The sequence below is a fragment of the Marmota monax genome, unplaced genomic scaffold, assembly GCF_021218885.2.
Source record: "Marmota monax isolate L192 unplaced genomic scaffold, Marmota_monax_Labrador192_F-V1.1 WCK01_AAM20220418_F8-fsc00132, whole genome shotgun sequence".
NCBI classification, from domain to species: Eukaryota; Metazoa; Chordata; class Mammalia; order Rodentia; family Sciuridae; genus Marmota; species Marmota monax.
The window spans coordinates 3,805,578-3,829,877 of record NW_026695199.1 but is presented as its reverse complement, the minus strand read 5'-3'; the positions used below and the strand labels follow the sequence as shown (position 1 = coordinate 3,829,877).

Sequence of the window (24,300 nt, the reverse complement as noted above, 5' to 3'; positions counted from 1 at the left end):
TGCTGGGTTGTTTATTTTTTAAGCTGATTTACTGCATCTCTTTTGGGAGGCAACACATGGTAGATACAGGAAATCTAGCTCACTGAGTAAGTGAATGAGAAAGAATGAAAGGGAAAAAGAATTCAAGAACTAAAAATCATTCAGGTAGAAAAAAAATTTTTAAATGTCAGTAAGCCACAAAGTAGACATTATAAAATTTTATGTAGGTATATACAGATCTCTTTGTTAAAGAAGTAAAAAAAAAAAATTATTGAAAGCAAATTGCTTTCTCCTCTGCCTCATCATTAATCTAACCAGAGAGCCCTCCATATCCCTTATTCATCGTAACTCAAATACCACCTGGATATCTACTAACTCCAGAGCAGTCTTAGAGAAAGGAAATGTATAGCAGATGAATCGAAACCTTTTCTTTTCTATTGTCAAATAACCCTCTAAATTATATGTCCCCCTAAATTCATGGTATTTTATTCATTATGAACTGCTGAAGAACAAAATATACATTTTATTCATCTTTGTATTACAGAATTAGGACATAATAAATATTTATGAAACTGAATTTTAAAAAGTTTAGAAGCACATATTCTGCTGCTATCTAGAACTAAACAAATTTATACAGTAAACAGAAGTCAGTGTCCATGTCAGTTATTTTTGAATAATAATAGTATGTTTGTCTTGAATTCCTTTGATTCATATGGCAATAGTGTTTAGAACCAAAACTTTTTCTAATGTTCAAAAGTCAACAGCATTTATGATGATGTTATTTGTTTAAATGACAAACTAATTCAACATTTGTCCTATGTTCAGAAGCTGTCTAAAGCAAAATAGTTCATCAGATTAATCTGGTCTACATGGCCTTTTCACCTTTTTTAAAAAAAAAATAGTTCTTTAGGGGCTGGGGTTGTGGCTCAGGAGTAGAGCACTCGCTTAGCATGTACAAGGATCGAACTCAGCACCACATAAAAAAATAAATTAAATAAAATAAAGATATTGTGTCCAACTACAACTAAGACAAAAAAAATTTTAAAAATTACTTCTTTGTCCATTTCTATTTCATACTTCTCTACGACTGAAGTATAAAGAAGCCTTCTAATCAGGGGACTTTCCTAATATACCATTAAATCCAACTGTCCTCTCAACTAAATACCATATTGAAAAATAATAATTATAATAAATTAATTCCAATGTATTACTTTCATAACATGGGATAAAATCTAACCAAACTTTCTCCTTCCTTAATGCTGATACTTCAGGTATCAGTTACAGACTAGTGAAAGAAACATTTTTGGACAGAGAATCTTACAGGCACCCTTTTAGGGTGATTGACTCTGACTTTATGTTTACCCCGACCATGAAAAGATCTTCATAATCTGTTACTTTTGAAAATTCTCTTCAATTTCAGTTAGAATTCTTGAGTTCTATAAAATAAGCAATTTCCATTTTTTGGAAGATTGATAGAAAACTTGTTTCAAAATTCTGGTTCTATCATGTGCACTCTGTAAGCCCTCATTTTTCATCTATAAAATGGAGATGGTATGGCTAGGGTTGTGGCTCAGCGGTAGAGCACTCACCTAGCACTGCAAGGCCCGCACCACATAAAAAAATAAATAAATAAAGGTATTGTGTTCAACTACAACTAAAAAATAAATCTTAAAAAAAAATGGAGATGGTAATGATTTACCTACAGTACTATTGTGGGTTAATGCTTGCAAAGCTCTTTTTGTACAGTGTCTGATACATTTAAACACTCAGTATATTACAACTACTTTTTACAACACTTTATTGTTTTAACTTGGCAGTTTCTGTGAGTGTTCATCCCTTCATTTGTAAAACATGGAAAAAACTGTCTTGCCTCAATGTTTTTCTTAAATCTGTTTTTTGTTCCCATGGTACTGGGAATCAAACCTAGGGTCTTGCATGCTAGGCAAGCACTCTACCACTGAACATTATCCCCATCCCTGTCTCAATATTTTTATTGTGCCTGAAGGAAGATTTTGCCATTACTCAACACAGGATCCATGAATGGTGTTATGTAAGGAGAAGATGATGATTGTTGTTAATAATAGCCATAATCTTATCACCATTCAGGGGAAAGCTGTGAGAGAAAAAGCGACAGAAATAAAACTAGATTCTGAAGCAAAAATAAGGTGGAAAATTTTATTGAAGTCGTTCAGGTTTTCGCTCATTTTAAATTTTGTTTTCTTTCATATACTGTTTTTGTTTGTTTTTTTGTTTTGTTTTGTTTTGTTTTAGTTTTCTACAGGCATATATGGCAATAGTGTTTAGAACCAAAACTTGAGAAAAAGTCAAGATCATTAAAATTTGCTGTTTAAGATTTTCCTGATTATAACCTAAAAAATGAAGCAACTAGTCTTTTTTAAAAAGAAATGTGTGGCCTTAAATGTGGTTATAAGTACTTATTCCTAGTTTCTGATCTCAATTTTAGCCAAAAAGAAAAAATAAACTTTGGCTAAATGTTTTTTACTGCTTAATTAGCCAATGGCCTTTCAAAGTGTTTATAATACAAGCATGGTACCTAGCTGTAACAATTCCAAGAACATGAAGTTGTTGCAAGAATAGCTTTATGTCTGATCAATTCATTTGCCACTGGGCTGGGTAGAGATGGATGGTCTTCTCCACCAAAAGAGGAGTCACCTGGTATTTTGGCTTTGAATGACTTCTGTTTATTTATGATAATAGTCTTCCCTCCCACAGCAGATCTGTTAACAGATGGAAAACATTTTACTTTCAAGTATTGCTTTGTAAACCAACTTGTTCTTTTCAGCTCATGTTTTACCAGACACACTCTTCTAACTTGCATGACTGAACATTTCTCCTATAACCTTCCTGTAAGAAAATGAATTGGTTTGTGGGAAGCACAGGTGCTCCATAATAATCTAGATTTCTGCCAAATTCTTTAAGCTAAAATTCACATATTCTCTATAATTGCTATCTTTAAAAATTAAGTAACCTGTTAAATAGAAGATATTAAATTCAGACATTTTAAAAGGTCTGTTTGATACATTAGAGAACAAAAGTAATGATCCTAAACATAATATATCTATTTGGCTCACAAAGGGAATTTATGTGACAAGAGTTAAAATTTTCTAAGCCACTTCTATGTCTAACATATCCTCCAAATCCTAAATAAGCACATACTGAAATAAATAATGCTTTAGTAAGACCATTCTACCTCAATGCTGGGTTTCTAAATGTAAACTGAGTGTGGGAGTTAGTTTTATCCAATCTTGTATAAATTTTTATGACCATCAGCTCATTTCAAACTAGGTCTGAGTATACTAAAATTAGAATTATGTAACTTTGATATGAACTTCTTTGCCAAACTATTTCTTATGATTTTGAAATATAGCTTAAATACAATTCAAATGTAAGTAAAACTGTGATGTTAAGTTCATGTCCTAAGCATACAAACACTGTTTGATCATAACTGGAAACAGTGTTGTTTCTCATAGCTAATTGCAAAGGTTGGATGTAGACTATCTTAAAATATTCTATTGTGCAGAAAATATATATATTTTTAAGTGGATCAAAAACAATTAGACCAAGAAAGAATACATGAAGAAAAAAAATTACTGTCTTTTATTGACCTAATTTTGCTTTTAAGCATTTAGATTATGTTTCTTTAAGAAAAGAAAATCATAAATAAATTTTAATTCAGTTTTATATTCTCTTATTTTTTATGGAAGGTCAGTTAAAGACATTCTATACTTTGGGAAATTACTCAATTTCCTAAACCCTGAAATATGTCAAACTCCTGGACCAGGAGACACGAAACAGAAAAATCTACTTTTTTTCTCAGGGGTTCTGGGCTCACTGACATTTAACAGCAATCTTAACTTTTTATTTATTTATTTTTATTTGTTTCAAGATAGTCAATTAAGTTATAAATCAAGTATGTTGAACTAAAACATCTGTGATATTCTACTATATTCATTGGAGTTGAAAATCCAATGTTAATGTTTAGCTTATGATAACTTGTTATTATAGCATATGTTATCAGCTAACAAATATTGACTTACAGTAAACAAAAAACATAAAGAGGTCACAAAAAGGTTGACAGGTATTCCTTGTGAAAAAATACATGTATTGGGGGCTGGGGATGTGGCTGAAGCGGTAGAGCACACGCCTGGCATTCGTGCAGCCCGGGTTCGATCCTCAGCATCACGTACAAACAAAAAATGTTTTGTCTGCTGATAACTAAAAAGTAAACATTAAAAAATTCTCTCTCTCTGTCTGTCTCTTTAAAAAAAAATAGAATCATGTTGTCAACAAAAAAGAAAAAATACATGTACAGATGTGTGCATGCACACTCACACAGAATGAGGATCTGATGTAGCATCTAACATTCTTGCCATCTATTCAGTGCATATGACAAGTATATAAAGAAAAGTATCTATTTATATGGAGTAACAGGCAAGTGAATGAAGCTTCACTGGATTTTTTTTTCTCACTTCTATTTCCTTGGTGCTCAGAGAATTACTTTTCATATTGTAGTTACTCAATAAATATTTGTTAATTTGAAAGAATGAATACAACTATATTTTGTTGAGTTGAAAGAATATATTTTATGATATTCCCTCCCTATTCTTATGTTTATATTTTGGCCCCAGCAAAACATGTAGCAGGTACTGATCTGAATTTATATGACTTTGCTTTCTAAAGTGGTATCATGCTTTTAACAATTTCTCACATTTAAAAAAATTAAACATACTCTATCTCCTGTCGGATAGTGATGGAGTAGTTTCTACTATCACTACCAGGCCTCAGGATCATATTTCCCAAGGAAGGATTCTTCTCCAGCATCTCAGTGGCTTCTTTCCGGGAAACTGTATAAAAGCATCTACAGAGGTAAGATAGAAAACAGACTTTGTTTTTCACTGATAAATACAATTACTTAAAAATAATACTACCAAAATACCTTTGAGAGCTTTAGTTATTAGATTTTCTTAAAACTTCTAGTTATATATTATGTAACAATTACATAATTATTACTATATATTATTACAAGTGTGTGCCACTCTGAGTAAACTAATGCCAAGGGCCTCCTTCCTTCATTCTTCCAAAGCCCCTTGTTTTTAGGATAGCTGATCAGCATATACTGACCATTACCATTTGACAATCTAAAACAACCGTTAACAATATATTCTCAGTTTCAGTTGACAAACAAGATCTGGGATAATATCTTACGGTGGTTTCCTTTCAGGGTCAAAATACTTCTCTAAATGTTTTTCTTACTTGATCTCTGCTTTAAATAACTGATAGTAAGGTTATTTCTGAACTCAATTCTTTTGGTATAATATATCTTTATATGACACTGGCGGTATTTTTATGCATAAAATAAAAAATAAAGCATTTCCCATTTTATAATGTGTATTGTAATCAGTGAAATATATAGTCAAATTCATTGAAAAAAAATCAGGCTGGATATGCAATATACCAAAAATAGTAATGGCAAATATCTCTGGATAGCAGGACAGGGAATGATCTTAAATTTCTCTTTATTTATCTGTAATAAACATATTAGTTGTTTAGTTGAGCAAAAAAGAAAAAGCAGTCTGTGACTTTTAACCTGCTAGTCCATCATTGTTTCTTGGTAAAAGTAATGGCTGGTGGGTTTCAGTGATTGTAGTATATATAGACATTGTATTAGAATCTAATGTCAAAGATGGTACCAGGACAGGTTTCACTGACAAGAACACCAAGATTCTAGAAGGAAAGGGCTCACGACCTTTTCAAGTAAATATAAGAGAAATGGAGGATGATGTTCAATTCAGCATGTTCTGTGCCCTTTCGTTTTCCCGACAACAGCACACATACTTTGGAAACGGCTTTCCTTACTACAAGCTTAATGACTACTTACTGATTTGTCAGCTGAACACATTCCAAGTATTTAAAATTATTTAGTATAATTTATGATAGAAGACAAGTCAATTATAGAGTGCCACAGTCTGGCTGGGCACAAAATAACCAAGCCAACACGAGGCACTTGTAGGTTCAAACAGGAACTCCTTTATTGCCCGAACTCCCACAAACGCCACCCACTCGGCCCTTCCAAGAACACCCCCAACCGGAAATCCCTCCTCCGGAACTTCACCAAGGCGAACTCCCCAGGAATTCCCCGAGAGAACTCCAAAGTAGCGGGGCGCCCAGGCGAACAGCAGGGGTCTATATACAACTGAATACCAGCATGACTTAACCATTATCATCTCAATCGCTCCCTGGCGTCACCTCTCAACCACTCCCTTCTGGCAAAAATGCCATGTGTCATCCCGACTTGGCTGTGGCCCTCAACAATAGAGTTGTATGGTGAAAATATCTTTTCCTTCCTCCTTCATAGGAACTTTTATTTAGGTCTGAGCTCCGGAAAGGTTATCTGTTTGGTCTAAAGGTGTGGGTAGAAGGGGATTTCCTATGTGGTAAGAAGATTGGTTCAACTCTGCATTATGTTGAACATAACATAGAAGAGGAAATGTGGCAGGTACTCAAAAATACACAGATTATCCTCAAAGAGTTTTTATTGTCCCAAATTTAATAAGGTCAAGTGGGTAGCTCTACTTAATAATTAGATTTTAATTAGTCTTAAGTGAATGAATAAACTGGAATTCATTGTGTACTTACACTGGCATAGGGTTCAGTACATCCACATAATCTTCAATTGGTTCCTTCTCTTTTTCCAGAGATGTATTTGGTACCTGCTGTGTCTCAATCCTCCTTTTCTTTTCTCTCTCTAGGACTTCATGCAGTCTAATAACTTGCCCAGGTAAAAGTGACACATGTTGTGGAACTGACAGCTGAAACCAGTTAAATAATAGGCAGATTAGAAAGACAGTTAAATTACATATTTATTTAGTAGAGATTATCCTATTATGATGCTAAGGGCTATAGTTACCTGACAGAGAAGAATGGGCAGAATCATGGAGAAAAGAACTTGATCTAGAGTGAATGTCTTAGAACTGCCCCTAAACCAACTAGAACCTGTGCAGGGTGACACCTGTCTTCCAATAAATCAACCTTATGACCTGGTCCCAAAGCAAGCTACATCTACCTTGTACTAAAAGTTAATTTAAGTAACAACCTCTCAATTTCATTCTAAGATCACTAGTACATTGATGCAGGAAAGTTCAAGAGTACAAATTAGAAAGTGAGAGCACAAATTAGAATACATTCCATTTTATTATGCAACATAGGATTGAGGTGGAGCTACCCAGTAGATGACAGAAGATCAGCAATCAGAGGTCTCTATTTTGGTGTGTTTCAAACATTCATTCATATATTAACTTTTTTTTTAAAACATATTTATTTATTTAGTTAGTTATTGGCAGACACAACATCTTTGTTGGTATGTGGTGCTGAGGATCGAACCCAGGCCACATGCATGCCAGACGAGCGTGCTACCGCTTGAGCCACATCCCCAGCCCCATTCATATATTAACTTAAGGTACTTTTGAAAGACCTAAGCAATCTCATTCTGCTTGGGACCTCATTTTGCTCTTAAACTTAACCTCTGACCTACTATAGTCCTAAAGTCAGGAAAATACTACAGAAAAGCTCTGTGGAAACAGTTCTCCGAAAAGCCACAGATGGTGATCACCTAAGATAGGCCAAGATAACCACATATCTGAAATTCCAGATGGCCCCCACCTAGGTGTAGTGACCAGTATCTAAACTAGAAGCCCTGCAGTTTGGCACGTAGCCCCCTTGCGACATCCTCACGATTTAAACCAATCAATTTTAAGGGCGTCAACCCCTTGAACTAACCAATAATTCTTTCCAGATTGTTTCCCGCCACTTGATACACTAATCATGTTTTAGAGTTGTTATTTGATTTTCCCGCGGTGTGATGATTTGCTAAGAGACGCTATGATGTATGTGGAGGTCCCTACCTTCTCCAAAGAATGTATAAAACTGCTGCAAACCCTGAGCTCTGGGCCTCTTAGCATCACCTGTTGTTGTGTGTGCTCGGAGGACTGAGCTAGCTGGCAATAAACACCTCTTTGCTGCTTACATCGATCTTGGTCTCTGGTGGTCTTTAGGGGGTCCCGAATTCGAGCATAACACTTTTACTATTCTATCGGTTTTGATGTTTTCTAGAGATATATTTTGGACTGATTCACCCATATATGTCCTCCTGAAGTCTATCTGTACCTCCAGTTTACTACCACATTATGACCAGCTGTGTTCTCTTGGGGGTATAGTCTGAATGGCAGAATATTTTTCTATATGTGACACTTGCTAGTCTATATGTAGAGGCAGTCATAATTGATTATAATCTTTATAACCAGAGGGGAATGCATACTTTTCCAGTGGTATGCAAGATAGTCCATGTGAATATGAAAAGAAAACAAACAGAGCTGCACTTTGTATACTGTTTTTTTTTTTTTGCTTCATTTATTATCTATTGTATACATCTGTAAATATGAAATTTAAATAAAATTTACCAGTAGAGGCACATAATCAAAAACATTTAGAGATCATTCCCCTAGGTAACTAAGCTACTTAATAGCCAGCAAAGCTATTTCTTTATATACCAAACTAGAAAAAATAAAATTAGGGTTAAAAAAAAACTAATAAAATAGTTATTCCTTAAATTTTAAATGTTATTTTAATTTTTTTTCCTTTCAGCTACTTTTTACTACTATTCTCAAGCATCATACACACAACAATGTTATAAGACATGATTGTCCCCTCTTTACAAGTGAAAAAACAAAAACAACAATGACAAAAATTCCTCAAAAGATTAAATAACTAGTCCAGGGTCACATAGCTAGGAAGCCGTGGAACCTGCACTCCAACTTGTGTTTGTTTATTTGACTCAAAAGCCATGTCTAACCTCTTCAGCTGGTATGTGTTTCTCACACTTCTCTACTATAATTCTAACAACATATGTGTATGACTGTCTACACATGGTGATCATGGTGATCTGGGACCATAGCACAAAACATTTATAGAGCACAAAAATCAAGAGAACTTGTCTTCTCTAAAATTTACATAAATTTTATTTTATGTGCATGTTTTAATAGAAAAATAATGTTGTTTATATCCTTACCTCAAAGAGTAAGTATAATTAGTGTATTGGAAGATGTACCAAGGTTTTTCTAGCATTCTCCCCGAGGCCTCCTCTCATATTCTTAGAATACTTGCACCCCAGCATAAGAAGCACAGAGGCATATGATGACACCTTTCCATTTTGTTAGGAAGAACTTGATCCAGGCAATGCCCTTTTGAAATGTATCCTCCATCTTAGAACAAGAGTCAAGCTTATTCTGATTCAGCCTGATTTAAACCCCAGACAACACTCTATTGTCATGCAAAGAAAGTAAATTGTTATCTGGGACTTGAATTCTGAAAACACCCAGTTCTACCTGGAACAGTGACTTCCTCAAAGAATAGAGGGGAAGACCACAAGGACCCTTTCCTGACAGCCCCTTAGCACAGGCCTAACCGCAATACTTCACTCATACCCCAAATATATCTCAGTCTTCACTGAGTCCCCCTCTCTAAGTTTGTCCTGAATAAACCTGTGTTACTGTTGAGCCTCCTCTCTCTTTATTTTCTTCATTCAGTTCTTTCCTTATATCCATGACAGAGGGAGAAAGTACAATTCCCCCAAGAGTTCCTTCCCCATGCTGACAAGTCAAAATGTCCTTCTCATCTTAAACTGGTTTACTTTTCTAACCTTTCATGATTTCCTTACATGGCCTCCAAGCTCTACCTGTCACTGGCTAAGATAAAGAACCAGCATCCAACATCTGCGTAAAGTGCAGTGCTTATTTCACGTGACTCCAAAGGTTTTACTTAGAAACTAGCTTTGGATAGAATCTGTGTTTAACTGACCCTAATAAATGTGGATTTTTTTCATTACCTTTAAAAGTATTAGAGAACATAGTGTTTCCTGGTTATCAAAGTATCTCCTGTTTTGAGTTCAATTGCTATATGGCTTTATTCAAATTAATGGTAGTTATCTTGTTACAACTGCTAACTCTAAATAGTTGATCTTACTATTTTCCTCTGACAAGATGCCATCCAATTAAACAGATAAACATCCCATCCGTTTAAGATTCACTGAACAGGGCTGGGGATGTGGCTCAAGTGGTGGCGCGCTCGCCTGGCACGCGTGCGGCCCGGGTTCGATCCTCAGCACCACATACAAACGAAGATGTTGTGTCTGCCAATAACTAAACAATAAATATTAAAAAAAAAAAAAATCTCTCACTCTCTCTTAAAAAAATTAAAAAAAAAAAACAAGTTACTTCAGGAAGTGTTCTTTTAAAAAAAAAGATTCACTGAACAAATGTTTAAAGGTGAGTTTTAATTTTTATGTCTCTCTTTTATGTTGTCTGTTATCCATAAAGTTCATCTCAGTAAATATTTTGTAAATGAATAAGAAAGGAATTGGAAATTATTTTAGAAAGTACTATATAAGCTACAAATGTTAGAATATACAAAGAACCTCTGTGTCAAAAAGATAAGATAGAAAAAGTAGATTCTCTAACCACCTGTTAGTCACTAGCATATTGACTGGTTTATTTTCTTTGCAACAATTATCACAATGTGAAATGATCCTGTTTGTTTACTTGTTTATTTTCTTTCTCCTGAAAAACCAGCCTCTACCTTAGAGCAAAGCCTGTCCAAGGAAGGGACATGACCTTAGTCCTTGGAAAAACCCACAGAGCACTCCTAAGCACATTCCCACCCTGCTAAGTTGTTTATCTACAAATAACAGGAGAGATCTGCTGTGCCAGGTGTCCCTGACTCAGTCAGGCTAGGTGGGGATCCATAGCAGCCCCCTAGCAGCCACCAATCAGCATGAGACAGGGAAATACCTGGGATGCCAGTGGTTTATGGTGGTTGATAACAAGTTGGGAAACCATGTAGTTCAGCATGTACACCCCTCTTGGCTCAAACCAATCAGTTCAAATGAATACCCCTTTTGTACTGACCAATCACCCCTACCCAACTTGTTCCCGCCAATGAATGTGCTAATCATGTTTTAGAGTTGTTATTTGATTTTCCTGCAGTGTATGATGATTTGCTAAGGGATGCTATGATGTATGTGAAGTCCCTGCCCTCTCCAAAAAATGTATAAAACTGCTGCAAACCCTGGGCTCGGGGCCTCTCAGCGTCACCAGTTGCTGTGTGTGCGCGCGCGGAGGACCGAGCTAGCTCGGAATAAACACCTCTTTGCTGCTTACATCGATCTTGGGTCTCTGGTGGTCTTTGGGGGTCCCGAATTCGAGCATAACACTCCCTCTCTACCCCCCTGATAAAAATGTGACTTTCAGGAGCAAGTGCAAGGATTTAGGTCTGTCTTTTTAAATTGCTATATATTTCGCCACTTACATGGTTTAGAGTAGGTCAGAAAATATGTGAATAAATGAATCAATCAATAGTAATGACCTCCCACCTCTGTTACTGTAAGAATGAAGCCTCTCCATTCTTCCCCACTTTCTGTGTTTTCTGTCTAAAGATGAAGACAAAAACAAAGACAAAGAAAACACATGAGTGATTATGAGCATTAATTCTTTGTTAACTTCAAATAACTTTAGACTTTCATATGATTATATTGTGACAAGATACATAATTCAACAAAACAGCAAGATTTACAAAATGCATATTCTTCTTTCAAAACACATTGTTTAAGGAAATAGTTGTAATTTTTCTAAAACACTTAAATTCAGCTGAAAGGAAGAAATAATTCATTTTTCTTATTTAGTTCTAATATGTGTTTCTTACAAAATATTTCAATACTGTTTTCTTTTATCAGAAAAAGAACTATGAACCTTTAATCTCTATGCTTACTAAACAAGTAAAATTGTACAAATTTATATACTTAGCTCAAAAAAATCAAATATTAGCAAACTCATTTCTGCAGTATATCAATTATTGCTTATTTTCTCCATTGCTATTCAGCATTAACCAGCTTAAAGTTTGGGGCAACTAATGTAGAAACTGAATTCTTAACTTTAAATACCACTACTATTAGCACTGCTACTCATAATAACAGTATCACCCAACATTTTTGGAGTGCTTATAATGGCAGCTACTGTTCTACACATGCCACAGGTACTATTTTGTTTAATATTGTTAAACAAACATAATAGGAGGACACTGTTTGGACTAGGCTTCTGCACTGAGTTCCTATAGGCCAGATTAAAAATCAAAATGGAGTCACTCATGCAACATAATTTCCACATCACTAATCCAAAACTAAATTGTTATGTGACTAGTGGATAGAAGAGGGGAACAATGTTACAATTTTAATAAGATGGTTCAAATAGGCCCTAGTCAGAGGATTACATCTGAGTAAACATATTTCTGGGTGAAAAAAACAAGTGTGTAGAGAGCTTAAATAACTTGCCTACAATCACACAACTACTACCTAAATCAGCCCAAAATGAAAGGCAGACACCTGTTATGGTTTGGATATGAGGTATACCCTGAAAAGTTCATGTGTTAGGCAATGCAGGAATGTTAAGAGGTAAAATGATTAAAATATGAGAACTATAACCTCATCAGTGTATTAATCCATCTGGTAGATTAAATTTCTTGAAGGGACTATTCAATGGTAACTATAGATAGATGAGGGTGTGGCTGGAGGAAGTAGGGTGTGCCATTGGGGATTATAGAGTATATTATGTCCCTGGCTTCCTGTACTTTCTCTCTCTCTCTCTCTCTCTCCTTCCCAGCAGCCATGAGCTGAGCAGCTTCCCTGTGCTATTCCTTCCACCATGATGGGCTCACATCAAGCCTAGAGCAATGGAGCCAGTTGACCATAGACTGAAACTCTGAAACTGTGAGCCCCAAATACACTTTTCCTTCTCTAAATTGTTCTTGTCAGGTATTTTTGGTCATGGCAACAAAAAGCTGACTAACACAACACCAGACTCTAATTCTGTGCTGTTAAACACTTTATCAGCTGGGGAACTTGCTTAAAATGTAGATTCTGGGTCTCAGGTTTACATGGGGTCTGGCTTTCCTAAATCCAGGTAATTCTTATTATGCTAAAGTTTAAAAACTATTGATTTCAAGGTCAATCAGTAATCTCTTGGCAGTATCTCCTATTACATCTTATTCAATTCCAAGTTGTTCTTTTTATGTTTATGTTATTACTACAGTTGTTGACTTATTATTAATTAGCTCACTTTGATGATTCAAGAACAACTTTTTAAAAACACCAGGTGGGATCCCTGACTTTGTCAAAGAATAGAAGTGTAAGCTTTCATTGTGTTTGTATACTAAATAAATGAACATGCTCTTCTAAAATCCAGTTCAGAAAAGTATACTTCTTGGTTAAGGGCAAGAAATATTAACAAAGTATAAACTTAGCCCCTCTTTTAATTCCTCTTTATTTTACCTACTGGGTTTTTAGAGGCAAATGCTATTATAATCACAGCTCTTTACAGACTGTCTCCTCACTCACCTTCAGCTGCACTTCCTCTTTTGGCAAAACAAGGGTGAATTTTGCACAATTCTTTTCAGTTGAATTTTGGTCAGTAAGGCATGTAAGGTCTATTATGTCTAGTTTGTCCACGTACTACAAAGATAAAAGAAAATCTCATTATTTCATGGATCATACATATTGTAGCAGGAAGAAAAATAATATTTAACTTTAAATTGATTAGTCATTTGCATGATACCCAACCCCAGAGGGTATTTGGAAGTGCTTATGAGGTGGTCTGTTGGACCTGAATCATATATGTTTGCAAAATTATTATGTTTTCATAAATTTTGCAAGTGAGTTGTTGAACATAGGCACTATTAAAAATTAAATTATATAGGGCTGGAGTTGTGGCTCAGTGGTAGAGTGCTTGCCTAGCATGTGTGAGGCACTGGGTTTGATCCTCAGCAGCACATTAAAATAAATAAATAAAATAAATGTTGACCAATAACTAATTTTTTTAAAAAATTAAATTATATAGATACAATTTATAAGTAATTACATTAAAACAAAATTATAATTAAAACTCAATTTATTATTTTCTAATTATATTACTACACTTTACCATGCTTTATGCTTCTGTGGTTATTTATGTCTTTGTTCTGTGTGGTAAATGCTGTATCGTGGTGCTACTGTGCTTTTATTCTCAATTTCTTGTTCAGTGAGGTCACACTGATAGGTTTAAATCAGTCATGGCAGGAGTATTTATACGATTGGAATTGGTAAACTCCTTACAATTCAGGGCTTGATTGTCCCAGGGGCAGCTTTTGTTTGTTTGTTTGGTAAAATATCACATAGTAAAACTTAGGCATAAAGTCTCTGTTGCATATTCTTGTTTTTGTTTCTGTTTTTTCTTCACAAAATTTTAAAATGTAAAAGAAACAAATTCATAGCTCAGACTGTATAAAATCAACGCCAGATTTGGCAGGTTTGGTCCAAGGTCCACTGACTTCTGGCCACCATGCTAGGCTTAAAAAAGTAAATGAAAGAATGTTAATAAAGCAGATGAAACTTCTAAGTTTGTTGTAGCCGAAGCTGTTTCAATATAAATGAGAAAAAATTGACAAAATATTAACTAATTCATTGAAGAAGCTGATTCAGCAAAAATCAAGAAAAGCATTCTGTAAGAATCAATTTGCTAAAAAGGAAATTATAACAAAGGGAATTGTACATTGTTCTAATTGTGTGCTATACATTTTTATATCAATAACATTTATGTTTTTATGTACATATATTCATACATACATTTTTTCCAGAAAGCAATTTTCAACTTTTACCACACACCACTAGTTATGAGAATCTCATTAAAAAGTCACTATCTTATCTAAGTAAAAAAATATATATATATATTTCTTCAAAGCAGTTGGTCTATATGGACTGATCTACATGCAATGAGACAGCTTTGTCTTCTAGTATTAGAAAAAAAACAACTGTAGTAAGGTTTTTTAATGTGTGTGTTTGTTTTTGTTAAACTATCTTAATTCTGTTAGTTATGCTTAATGTAACTTGTTTTACTGTATTCTTATAAATGTTATTTTATTTTTTGAATCAGGTAGGACATGAAAATAGGAAAATAAAAATTTTCCAGAGCCATTTCTATATTGATGAGGTTGAGAATAAATTTGGGTTGGTCTGTTTATGTTCAATGGACAAAGAAGACTTAAAAATAGAAGAAGAGGTACAAAGAAATGAAGTCAGACTTTAAAATTAAACAAAAAAAGTTTTTTGTTTTTTTTTTCCTAATGAACAGTCTAGATCAAGCTCAGTGAGTTTTGCAGCAAAAAAGAGGAAGCAACAAAGGAAGAAGTGGTAGAGTTAGATAGAGTGCTGTGGGCTGATCCATTGATTAGAAGAAAGGAAGTCACATATTTTGTTTTTAATTGTAGTGTCACAAAGAGTCTCAAAGGTCAGCTGTCTAATGTGGCTGCCACCTGATGCTTGACCCTGATCCAGGGTCTCCTGCCAGTAGTCCTTCAACCTATGGTTGAACATCTTCAATAAGAGGGAGCTCATGTCTCCCAAGTAGCTCTGCTTATTAGCAAGTTTTTGGTTGTACTTAGCTACAGCTTTCTTCCAGGTAAGTTCCATTTATTGGTGTTTGTTTGTCCATTTTCTCTAGAATAACCCTAAACAAATTCAGTGGCTCTTTCTCATGACTTAGAGTCCTATAGACAAGTGAAGACAGTTTTAAATACTGCCCTGATGAAAGCTAAATAAATACCTACAATTCTCTCCTGATCTGTCCCAGTTTTATCTCCTGAGAGGATCACCCCCCCCAAAAAAAAACTTCCCCAAAAGTCTGCATCCTCTTTTGAATATCAAAATTGGTAAATGAGTAATTCTGCAGCATTTCATTTTAATAGCCTTTTCATGACGGAGTAGTTCAGAAGGCTGGCACATGAGCAAGACCTGTATTGTACCCCTTTTATAAGCTGTCTGACCTTGTACAATTTCCTAATCCTTAACTTCAATATTCTCATCTATAAAGTGGGGATTAAAAATGTACCAACTCTGCAGAGTTGCTGTGAGAAATAAATAGATATGGACATAAAATGTTTGAATGCTTATTATCTGCCATGTACTCGCTTACATTCTTACATGACCCATCTTGTAATTCTTTTAATATAGTCTTATGAGATGGACCATGTTTCATCCAACATTTAGTGATTTGAAGACTGAGAGTATGGATATCTCCTCTACAACTCTTTTTGTAGTTTGCCTCTCTAAATTCACTTATCCTTTTACTACCCAACTCTATACCAGGAGAGGGACCTTTATGGATGACATTAAGGACTTCCCTTATTCTTTGACTTGTTGTTCTGTTGGACCACTGAGGAACACTGGCAGGGGATCAGAAGGGTGAGGAGAGTGAAGTTGGGTATTTCTTACTCTGTGTGGTTGTTTCCTCAACCAAAGATCCTATCTCTCTCAAGTATGATCTCTCTCATTCTTTTCTTTTTCTCCTTTTTCTTGGTAACAAGGCACTATTATTAGCTCCAGGGTTCTATACTATCCTTTGTGATGTCCTTACTGTGCCCATTGCTTTGAATATTTATTATATTTTCTTCACGTTGTGCAATTTGAGATGTCATCATTTTTCTACCAGTTCTCTCTTTGATACCCCGAGACACAAAGAGATTAGGTAAGTAGCCCAAGACCTCACAGTTAACAGTGGCAGGATGGGCAATGTCTGAGCACACCAGGTTCTCCAGTCACCATAGCTGTACTGCCTCTTGCCACATTGTAGTAAGTGAACAAGAACTGTTAACATTCTCATTTACTGTGCATCATACAAGGTTTTAGATGATGAGCTTTTGATTTACTAACATCAGTGGGAAGTTGAAATGCACAGCAGAGAACTTCATTTTTCAACAGTTTATTGTGGTTTCTGACAACACCCTTGTATAAATCTTGTTCATCCAGAGCTCTGGTGAAAGATGACCATTTTAAGTTTATTGTTTTTGTTTTTGTTTTTAATGGTTTTCATCTAGTTCACTGCTAATGGGGCTGAAATGCCTAAATGTGGGTACATTACACAGCTGTCTTTTTGTTTCTTTCATTAAATCAGGGTATGACAGCTCTAATAATGATGTTCTAAGAAGTATAGGCTACTATATTCATGATGTAAATACTTATATCTAAATAAGTTTATATCTGAATAAGTTACTGGCCCATAAAATTTCTTGTAAGTATAATATTCCAAGGTAGGCAAACACTTTCACTAAAATATCTTATTCATGAAATAAATGAAACATACAATTAAAATTTGAAATTAAAACAAATAAATCCCTTGTGTTGCTCTCATGCTTTGGGGGATATGTTTTTGTCTTTATAGAAAAATTAATTTGTGACATTATATGTTGTTTTTCTCTGGGTATCATCTTGTTTCAGATTATAACTGCATGCTACAGCAAGATAAGAAGTGAAGAAATTGAGGCTATCACTTGGTATTAAGTAATTTATATCCAGACAACCAAAATTTCCACCTTTTAACTAAGCTCTAATTATCAGGATCAGAAAGAAGAGAATGCTGAGTTTACAACACTAGCTAAGGGCTGGGGATGTGGCTCAAGCGGTAGCGCGCTCGCCTGGCATGCGTGCGGCCCGGGTTCGATCCTCAGCACCACATACAAGCAAAGGTGTTGTGCCCGCCGATAACTAAAAAATAAATATTAAAAAATTCTCTCTTTAAAAAAAAAAAAAAAACACTAGCTAATACCTTCTGAGTTGCCCAGGAAATTTTACCTTGAATTTATCATAATTTACAGCCATCAGATTCAAACTTTTTCAGCTGACTTGGTTTTACTACAACATCCTTATTTTTGGATGGCAGAAAATCCAAAACAAATAATAAACTGTGTGACAAGGACATATTGGGGAAAAATTGAATCAATTGAATTTGTTTAACTACTTACTATTGTATTTTTCTTTTCGGTATAAAAGAAAAGTGTAGTTCCTCTTAACTCTGTCCAATAACGTTTAAACTCCTGTGGGAAAGAAATCATAGGCATTATTTCTTTAGTGTATATTCAACTATTTTCTTTTTAGATTTCTTAAATGTTTGTGAAGTTTCTTCTTTATCCTAAATGATTACCCTAATTTTAATGACTTAAGTTTATATTTCATTCTTGATTAAATTCTTGTCAAATTTAGTTTAGCATAATATTTGAGGTAAGAATACGGTTTGATTTGTATTTAGATAATTTTCCAAATTCTTCTCAATGATTTCAGACTGTTTATACAGTTTCAGTGGAAGCACATGAAAAGTGCTGTTTAAGGACCCAGAAAAGAACAAGGGTATGATATCTAACTTTCAGAACAGATGAAAAGATTGAATGAATTAATACATGCAAAGCACTTGGCAGAGAACACATTCATAGTTTAGGTTCAATAAATATTAGATATTATTGGTACAGATCAAGGAAATGTGAGAAATTGATAATGACAAAAATAATAATACCATCAAAGTTAAACTTTGAAGATTAAATTTCATTCATGTGTTATTTAATTATTAACACATTCACATTACTATGAATTCTATAGAAATATGATATTTTAAGTTTTAAAAAATTTCAATAACATCATCAGACTCTCATTTTACTCAAGTGAACGCCTATTTCAATAATTATGTAGATTGGCTATATTACAGAAGAATAACAAGTGAGTTTAAAGAATAAAGAATAAAATCTTTTTACATTTAAAAACTTACCTCCATATCTAGTTCTTTCCAAAAGTATCTTTTTAGGAATTCTAGTAGGCTTAATAGACATCTTGCTCAACCTTTCTTTTAGGATTGATTGATCAATATATCTATCTATTTATTCATTTTTGTGCTCAGGGGCACTCGACCACTGAGCCACATTCCCAGCTCTATTTCGTATTTTATTTAGAGACAGGGTCTCATTGTGTTGCTTAGGGACTCACTTTTGCTGAGGTTGGCTTTGAATCTGCTATCCCTCCTGCCTCAGCCTCCTGAGCTGCTGGGATTATAAAAGTGCGCCACTGCACCTGGCATCTTTTAGGATTTAGTAAGTTGAATTTTTGCAATTTGTTGAGTCATTATGGCTCACATGTTGAGGATAGAGGTAAGAGCCACAGAAATAATTTTCTTAAATTTTTCCTAAATGTGAAGATACTTTTTACCTTAATATTTTTACCCTTTCCATATTGACATATCATTTTTTTTTTAAAGAGAGAGTGAGAAGGAAAGAGAGATAGAGAGAATTTTTTAATACTTTTTTTTCCCCCCCGGCGGTCACAACATCTTTGTTTGTATGTGGTGCTGAGGATCGAAACCGGGCCGCACGCATGCCAGGCGAGCACGCTAGCTACCGCTTGAGCCACATCCCCAGCCCTATCATTTATTCTTATTTTAATCTAGGACAACATTTGTCACCTCTTCAGAATTTATGCATTTATTTTCTCAAATAATAGAAACTCTACAACCTCATCTTGCTTTTATTTTCCTAGCTCCCAAGATTAAATAATAATAAAATAATATTTCTGTTTTACAACCATCATATTTTCTTGTGTTCTTGATCAAACTAGTTTCACCTTTTAATAAGAGGCTTTATTATTATTTTTTCTATAAAACAAGCCATCCTACCAAACAAACCAAAACCCAAGTGTACTGACTGAACTAAAACAGCAAATGTTTTCTATTTCTCACCATTCTGTGGCTGGCTAATTGTTTTTCTGATCTGGATGTATGTGGCTGTGGCTAAATGGTCTAGAGTGGCCTCATTTACCTGTATAGGTCTGGGTTGTGAATGTAGAACTAGTTGAGAAGGCTGAAACAGCTAAATTCTTACTCTTTATGATCTCTCATCCTCTAGTCAGCTAGTCCAGATTTGTTCACATGCTGGCAGAAGGATTCCCAGGAGTAAGAGAGGCAAAGCCCAATGCAGAAGCATATTCTAAGCTTCTGCTTTCATCACATTTACCAAAGTATGTCATATGACCCAGTCCAGAGGCAAAGGATAGAAAAATAGGCTCAAGCACTTTGAGAGAGGAAAGGAAAGTCAAATTTCAACGGGATGTGGATATAGTGAGGTTTAAACACATCACTAGTATTACTGCAACAGTCCACCTCAGGCACAGAAATGAATCTTGGGACAAGGTATCTTTGTCCAAGTTCTGTGGTCATTTCACTCCAATTTACATCTCTAATTAAGAGCTGGCTAAAAAAGTGTTATACACCTGCAGATGCTACTTAAACAAGAAAAAAATCATCATAGAAAAGAACAATTCAAAAATATATATGATTCAGGGATCTGTCAATATATAGTCCTCATTGGTGCAATTACAAAACCAGGCAAAGAGGTTCTTTTTTTGTTGTTGTTAATTTCTTTTTAGTTGTAGGGGGACACAATATCTTTGTTTTATTTATTTATTTTATGTGGTGCTGAGGATCAAACCCAGTGCCTCATGCATGTGAGGCAAGCGCTCAACCACTAAGCTACAACCCCAGCCCCACAAAGAGGTTCTTCATCTTGTCTGGAATCCAGATGCCCAATGTATATAGTTGATAGAGTCAAGCAGTTTAATAACACAAAAGGACAAATCTCTCTCTCTCTCTCTCTCTCTCTCTCTCTCTCTCTCTCTCTTTCTCTCTCTCACTCTACCCCTCTAGTATAGGAGATTGAACCCAGGGACACTCTACTACTGAGCTACATCTCCAGTTTTTTTCTGATTTTCATTTTAAGACGGGTCTCACTAAGTTGCCCAGGCTGACCTCAAATTTGTAATCCTCTTGCCTCAGCCTCACAAGTTGCTGGGGTTACAGGCATAGCCTGCCACACCTAGCTGAGAGAACAAATCTTAATTTCAATCCCATTAGAAGTTTTTCTTTATTCTTTTCATACAGTATGCAAAGTGTATTGCCCCTTGCCTGGCAATTCTGCTGCCTATACTCTCCAACCTACACCGCATTATTGAATACTGCCAGAATGGATTATCTCCTCTGTAGAGAGTAGGATTGGTGAGTTGGGGAAGCAGCATGCTCAGTTCAGCCCCTTCCTGTCCTCCCTCAGCTCAGTCCATCAGGAGATAGTGGGTGTTATGTTCCATTCCTTGCTGGGTGGCAAAGGACCTCTAAAAGTGAAGGTTTATGCCTGTCAAACTGAGTCATGACTTGAGGTAGTTCGAGACTACCTAAACCTTGGATAAACTGTTAGCCTTAAATCAAAATCACATATTGATAGACTTTAATCAATAATAAAGATAAGTAATAGATCTTAATTTGTGTGTTCCTGGTTTTAATTGGTTTCAAACTTGAGAGAGGAAAATCCCAATGAACAGGTCTAAAAATGTAAAACTCGGGATGACAGCTCATGGAGATTTGTTTTGGAATGATTAAAATGTTCTGGAAACAGTGGTGATAGCTGTACAGGTTTGTAAACATATTAAAACATACTAAATAATAATTATTATTATGCCTCCATAGTTAGAGTTCACCTTTAAGGGACCAAGAATAGAAATAGTGAAACCAGCTTCTTGCTATTGCTTCATAGGATATTGAAGAACTGCATGAGATAATAAGGTAAATAAAAACATAGGACCTGAGATATAGCAAGTACTCAGTAAATGTTGATCATTTTAACAACAAAAACGAAGAAGTGTATTACTTCATCATTTACATTATTAATAGGTGTTTTGCACTTTTTTATCTTCATAATAATAACAAAAAAATTCAATTTTTTTGTGGGAGTTGATTTGTTTTATTTGGCTTATCATATTATTTTTTTAAAAATTAAGGCTTTCACATTCTGCCCTGTTGGTAAGCCTCTGCGATGAAAGGAGTAGGTCAAGGATATTTTGTATTTCAGAACTAGAATGGGGTTGAGGGAGAGTGCAGAAGGAGATGGGAATGTTGGTATATTGTTTAGGGAACTTAACTGTCTTCTAAGATTAAATCTAACTTCAAAACTAAGTGATTCTTGAAAGAAAGGAAAGCAAGAGAACCCCTGAACTCAAAGTCTACCATTGTTAATTTTTTAAACCAGTCCCATTCATTTAATTGTACATAGCTAGAATATCTAACATCAATAATAGCCAGCTAAGGTTCATTGAGTTCCTTCTGAATGTAAAAGCAGACATTAATTTGTGCTCCTGAGAAAAATTACAGACATATCCAGTCATAAGAAAATGATATTAATTGGGTAGATTTAATCAGGGAAAAATGGGAGAAAATGATATTAATTGGGTAGATTTAATCAGGGAAAAAGGGGAGTTTAACTGGCAAGCAATACCAAAAACTCATGGAAAGGATTAAGGAGGATTTATTAAAAGGGGGAAGAGGCAAGTTTAAAGGCACTGAGTTGAGTGAAAAAGCAGTCTTGGAGGAAAAGTAAGGTTACAAATAACAATAGGCCCCGTAAATTGCAATCACAGTCACAAACCTAAAGACAAAACAAACTTACATTTAGTATATAGAGACCTTCTGGTCACAGTCTTGATTTAGTTTCTGATAAGAACTCATGAATACCAGTATAATCTGAATCATCTATAAACATCAATCAATAATTAATATCTAGGTATACATATATAGCTATAGAGATACTTAAATATTTTTAAAAATTAATTTTGAAGGCTATATCTTTCAATGAAGAAAGTTTAGCCTAAAGATTCTTATTTTTTATATATGTGGGAAATATCAATGTCTCTTTAGAGATATTTTCATATACATAAGTTTTCCATAAGAATTAACGAAGCCTCAAAAATATATCTTCATATCATCACTGAACATTTCTTAGTGACATCTCTGTAGACATTTAAAGTTTTTCCAATTTCAGTCAATACAAAAATTTTATAGTATTTGGCCTAAATTAATTATTTCATTCTTTCTTTAGTAACAGGCAATTTCATATTTATTTACCTTATTATTTTAAATTAACCACAATTATTATTTTAAAGGAAATTATTTTAATTAATTATATGTTTTAATTTTTATATTTTAAAAATATGAAGTGCTTTGTTAATATTTTGCTTTGAAAAAAAATATTTTTATAGCTTACTATTCATATTAGCACCCTAAATATTATCTTTTAAAGTCACTATGTTGAATAGTGTTTTTAGAATGTATAACCATATTACACAGTATCAATTTTATCATTTCAAAAAGGTTTATCACTTAATTTGATCATTATAAACTTCAATATAACTGAGAATAATAGGAGTAGAAAGTTTAATTTTAATCAAAATATCATTAATTCATCATTGAAGCATAGTAGTAAATCATGGAGAAAATATAAAGAAACTATCTTCAAAGCTGATATCTTCTGTGATGTTTATTTTTTTATTTTTTTTATTTTTTAATTTTTTTTATTGGTTGTTCAAAACATTATAAAGCTCTTGACATATCATATTTCATACATTAGATTCAAGTTGGTTATGAACTCCCAATTTTACCCCAAATACAGATTGCAGAATCACATCGGTTACACATCCACATTTTTACATAATGCCCTATTAGTTCTGTGATGTTTAAATGAACATTTTTGCTCTAAATTCGGACACTGACTATTGTATTAGTGGCCTAATACTAGAAACAGTATTATATACATTATACACACATATGCATATGTAAGCTATACAATGTATTTAAATTATGCAAAATTAGAATCAATTTTCTGAGTTCAAGGACAAAAAGAGGGAATAATTCAAATAGAAACAAAGATACTTTAACACATCATATCACCATGAGATGACTTTTATATTTAAACTGAAGTTTCGTGTTACCATTATCATCTGTACACTTACCTGGTATGCTGCCCGCTTGACTGACAAAAATCCTTCAAAGTACATGGGTAGAGCAGTAATCTTTAATCTTTCCTGGAAGATCCTGCGAGGGGCTGGTTTCGGGGGCTTCTTAGCCATCATACCCTCTGTGGTGTGTGGTTTGGTTTCAACTGTATCCAGTCTCAAACAAAATGAAATCTCCCTTGCGTGAGAGGAAAAGGCAACTAACTGTTCAGAGAGGAAGTCCTGACTTGCTTTTTTAACTACAAAATACTACCACCAACAGGAGACACACAATTCCCCACCCCACCCCACCCCCCACACTTTTTTCCCTTTACGTTTTGTGAAGTAAGAAAGAATAGTCATAGATCAAATTTTAGAGGGCAGTCTCTGAGTAAACAACATGTACTTAGATTTATAACAGGAAAATAAACAGAAGATTAACATCACCTGAGGATGAAAGAAATAGGCATAGAGATCATGGGCTTTAGGGGAGACATCAAGGACACATTTGTATTTTCCACATTTTTCATTGTGGTTATTTATTTTCAAAAGACATGGTATAAATAAACTCTACTTCATTAAAAATTACTCCATAGGATAAT

At 34.5% G+C, this 24,300-nt stretch overlaps 1 protein-coding gene across 5 annotated transcripts in view; it reads right to left on the bottom strand.

Annotated features, from left to right (window-relative positions):
• Stap1 (signal transducing adaptor family member 1) overlaps positions 1–23,909 on the bottom strand; it is a 33,790-nt gene extending 9,881 nt beyond the window's left edge. For 2 of the 5 annotated variants that reach the window (XM_046428768.2, XM_046428767.2), the window contains exons 1-7: positions 23,717–23,909; positions 17,872–17,943; positions 13,439–13,552; positions 11,423–11,479; positions 6,637–6,809; positions 4,730–4,858; positions 2,653–2,717 (exon numbers count right to left, since the gene is read on the bottom strand). In XM_046428768.2, coding sequence (XP_046284724.1) covers positions 2,653–2,717; positions 4,730–4,858; positions 6,637–6,809; positions 11,423–11,479; positions 13,439–13,552; positions 17,872–17,943; positions 23,717–23,836 — 730 coding nt within the window. In that variant the 5' untranslated portion in view covers positions 23,837–23,909. The remainder of the gene's footprint in view (positions 1–2,652; positions 2,718–4,729; positions 4,859–6,636; positions 6,810–11,422; positions 11,480–13,438; positions 13,553–17,871; positions 17,944–23,716) is intronic. The other 3 variants (XM_046428764.2, XM_046428766.2, XM_058574056.1) reach the window with 2 other exon arrangements.
• Between the last annotated feature and the right edge of the window lie 391 nt (positions 23,910–24,300).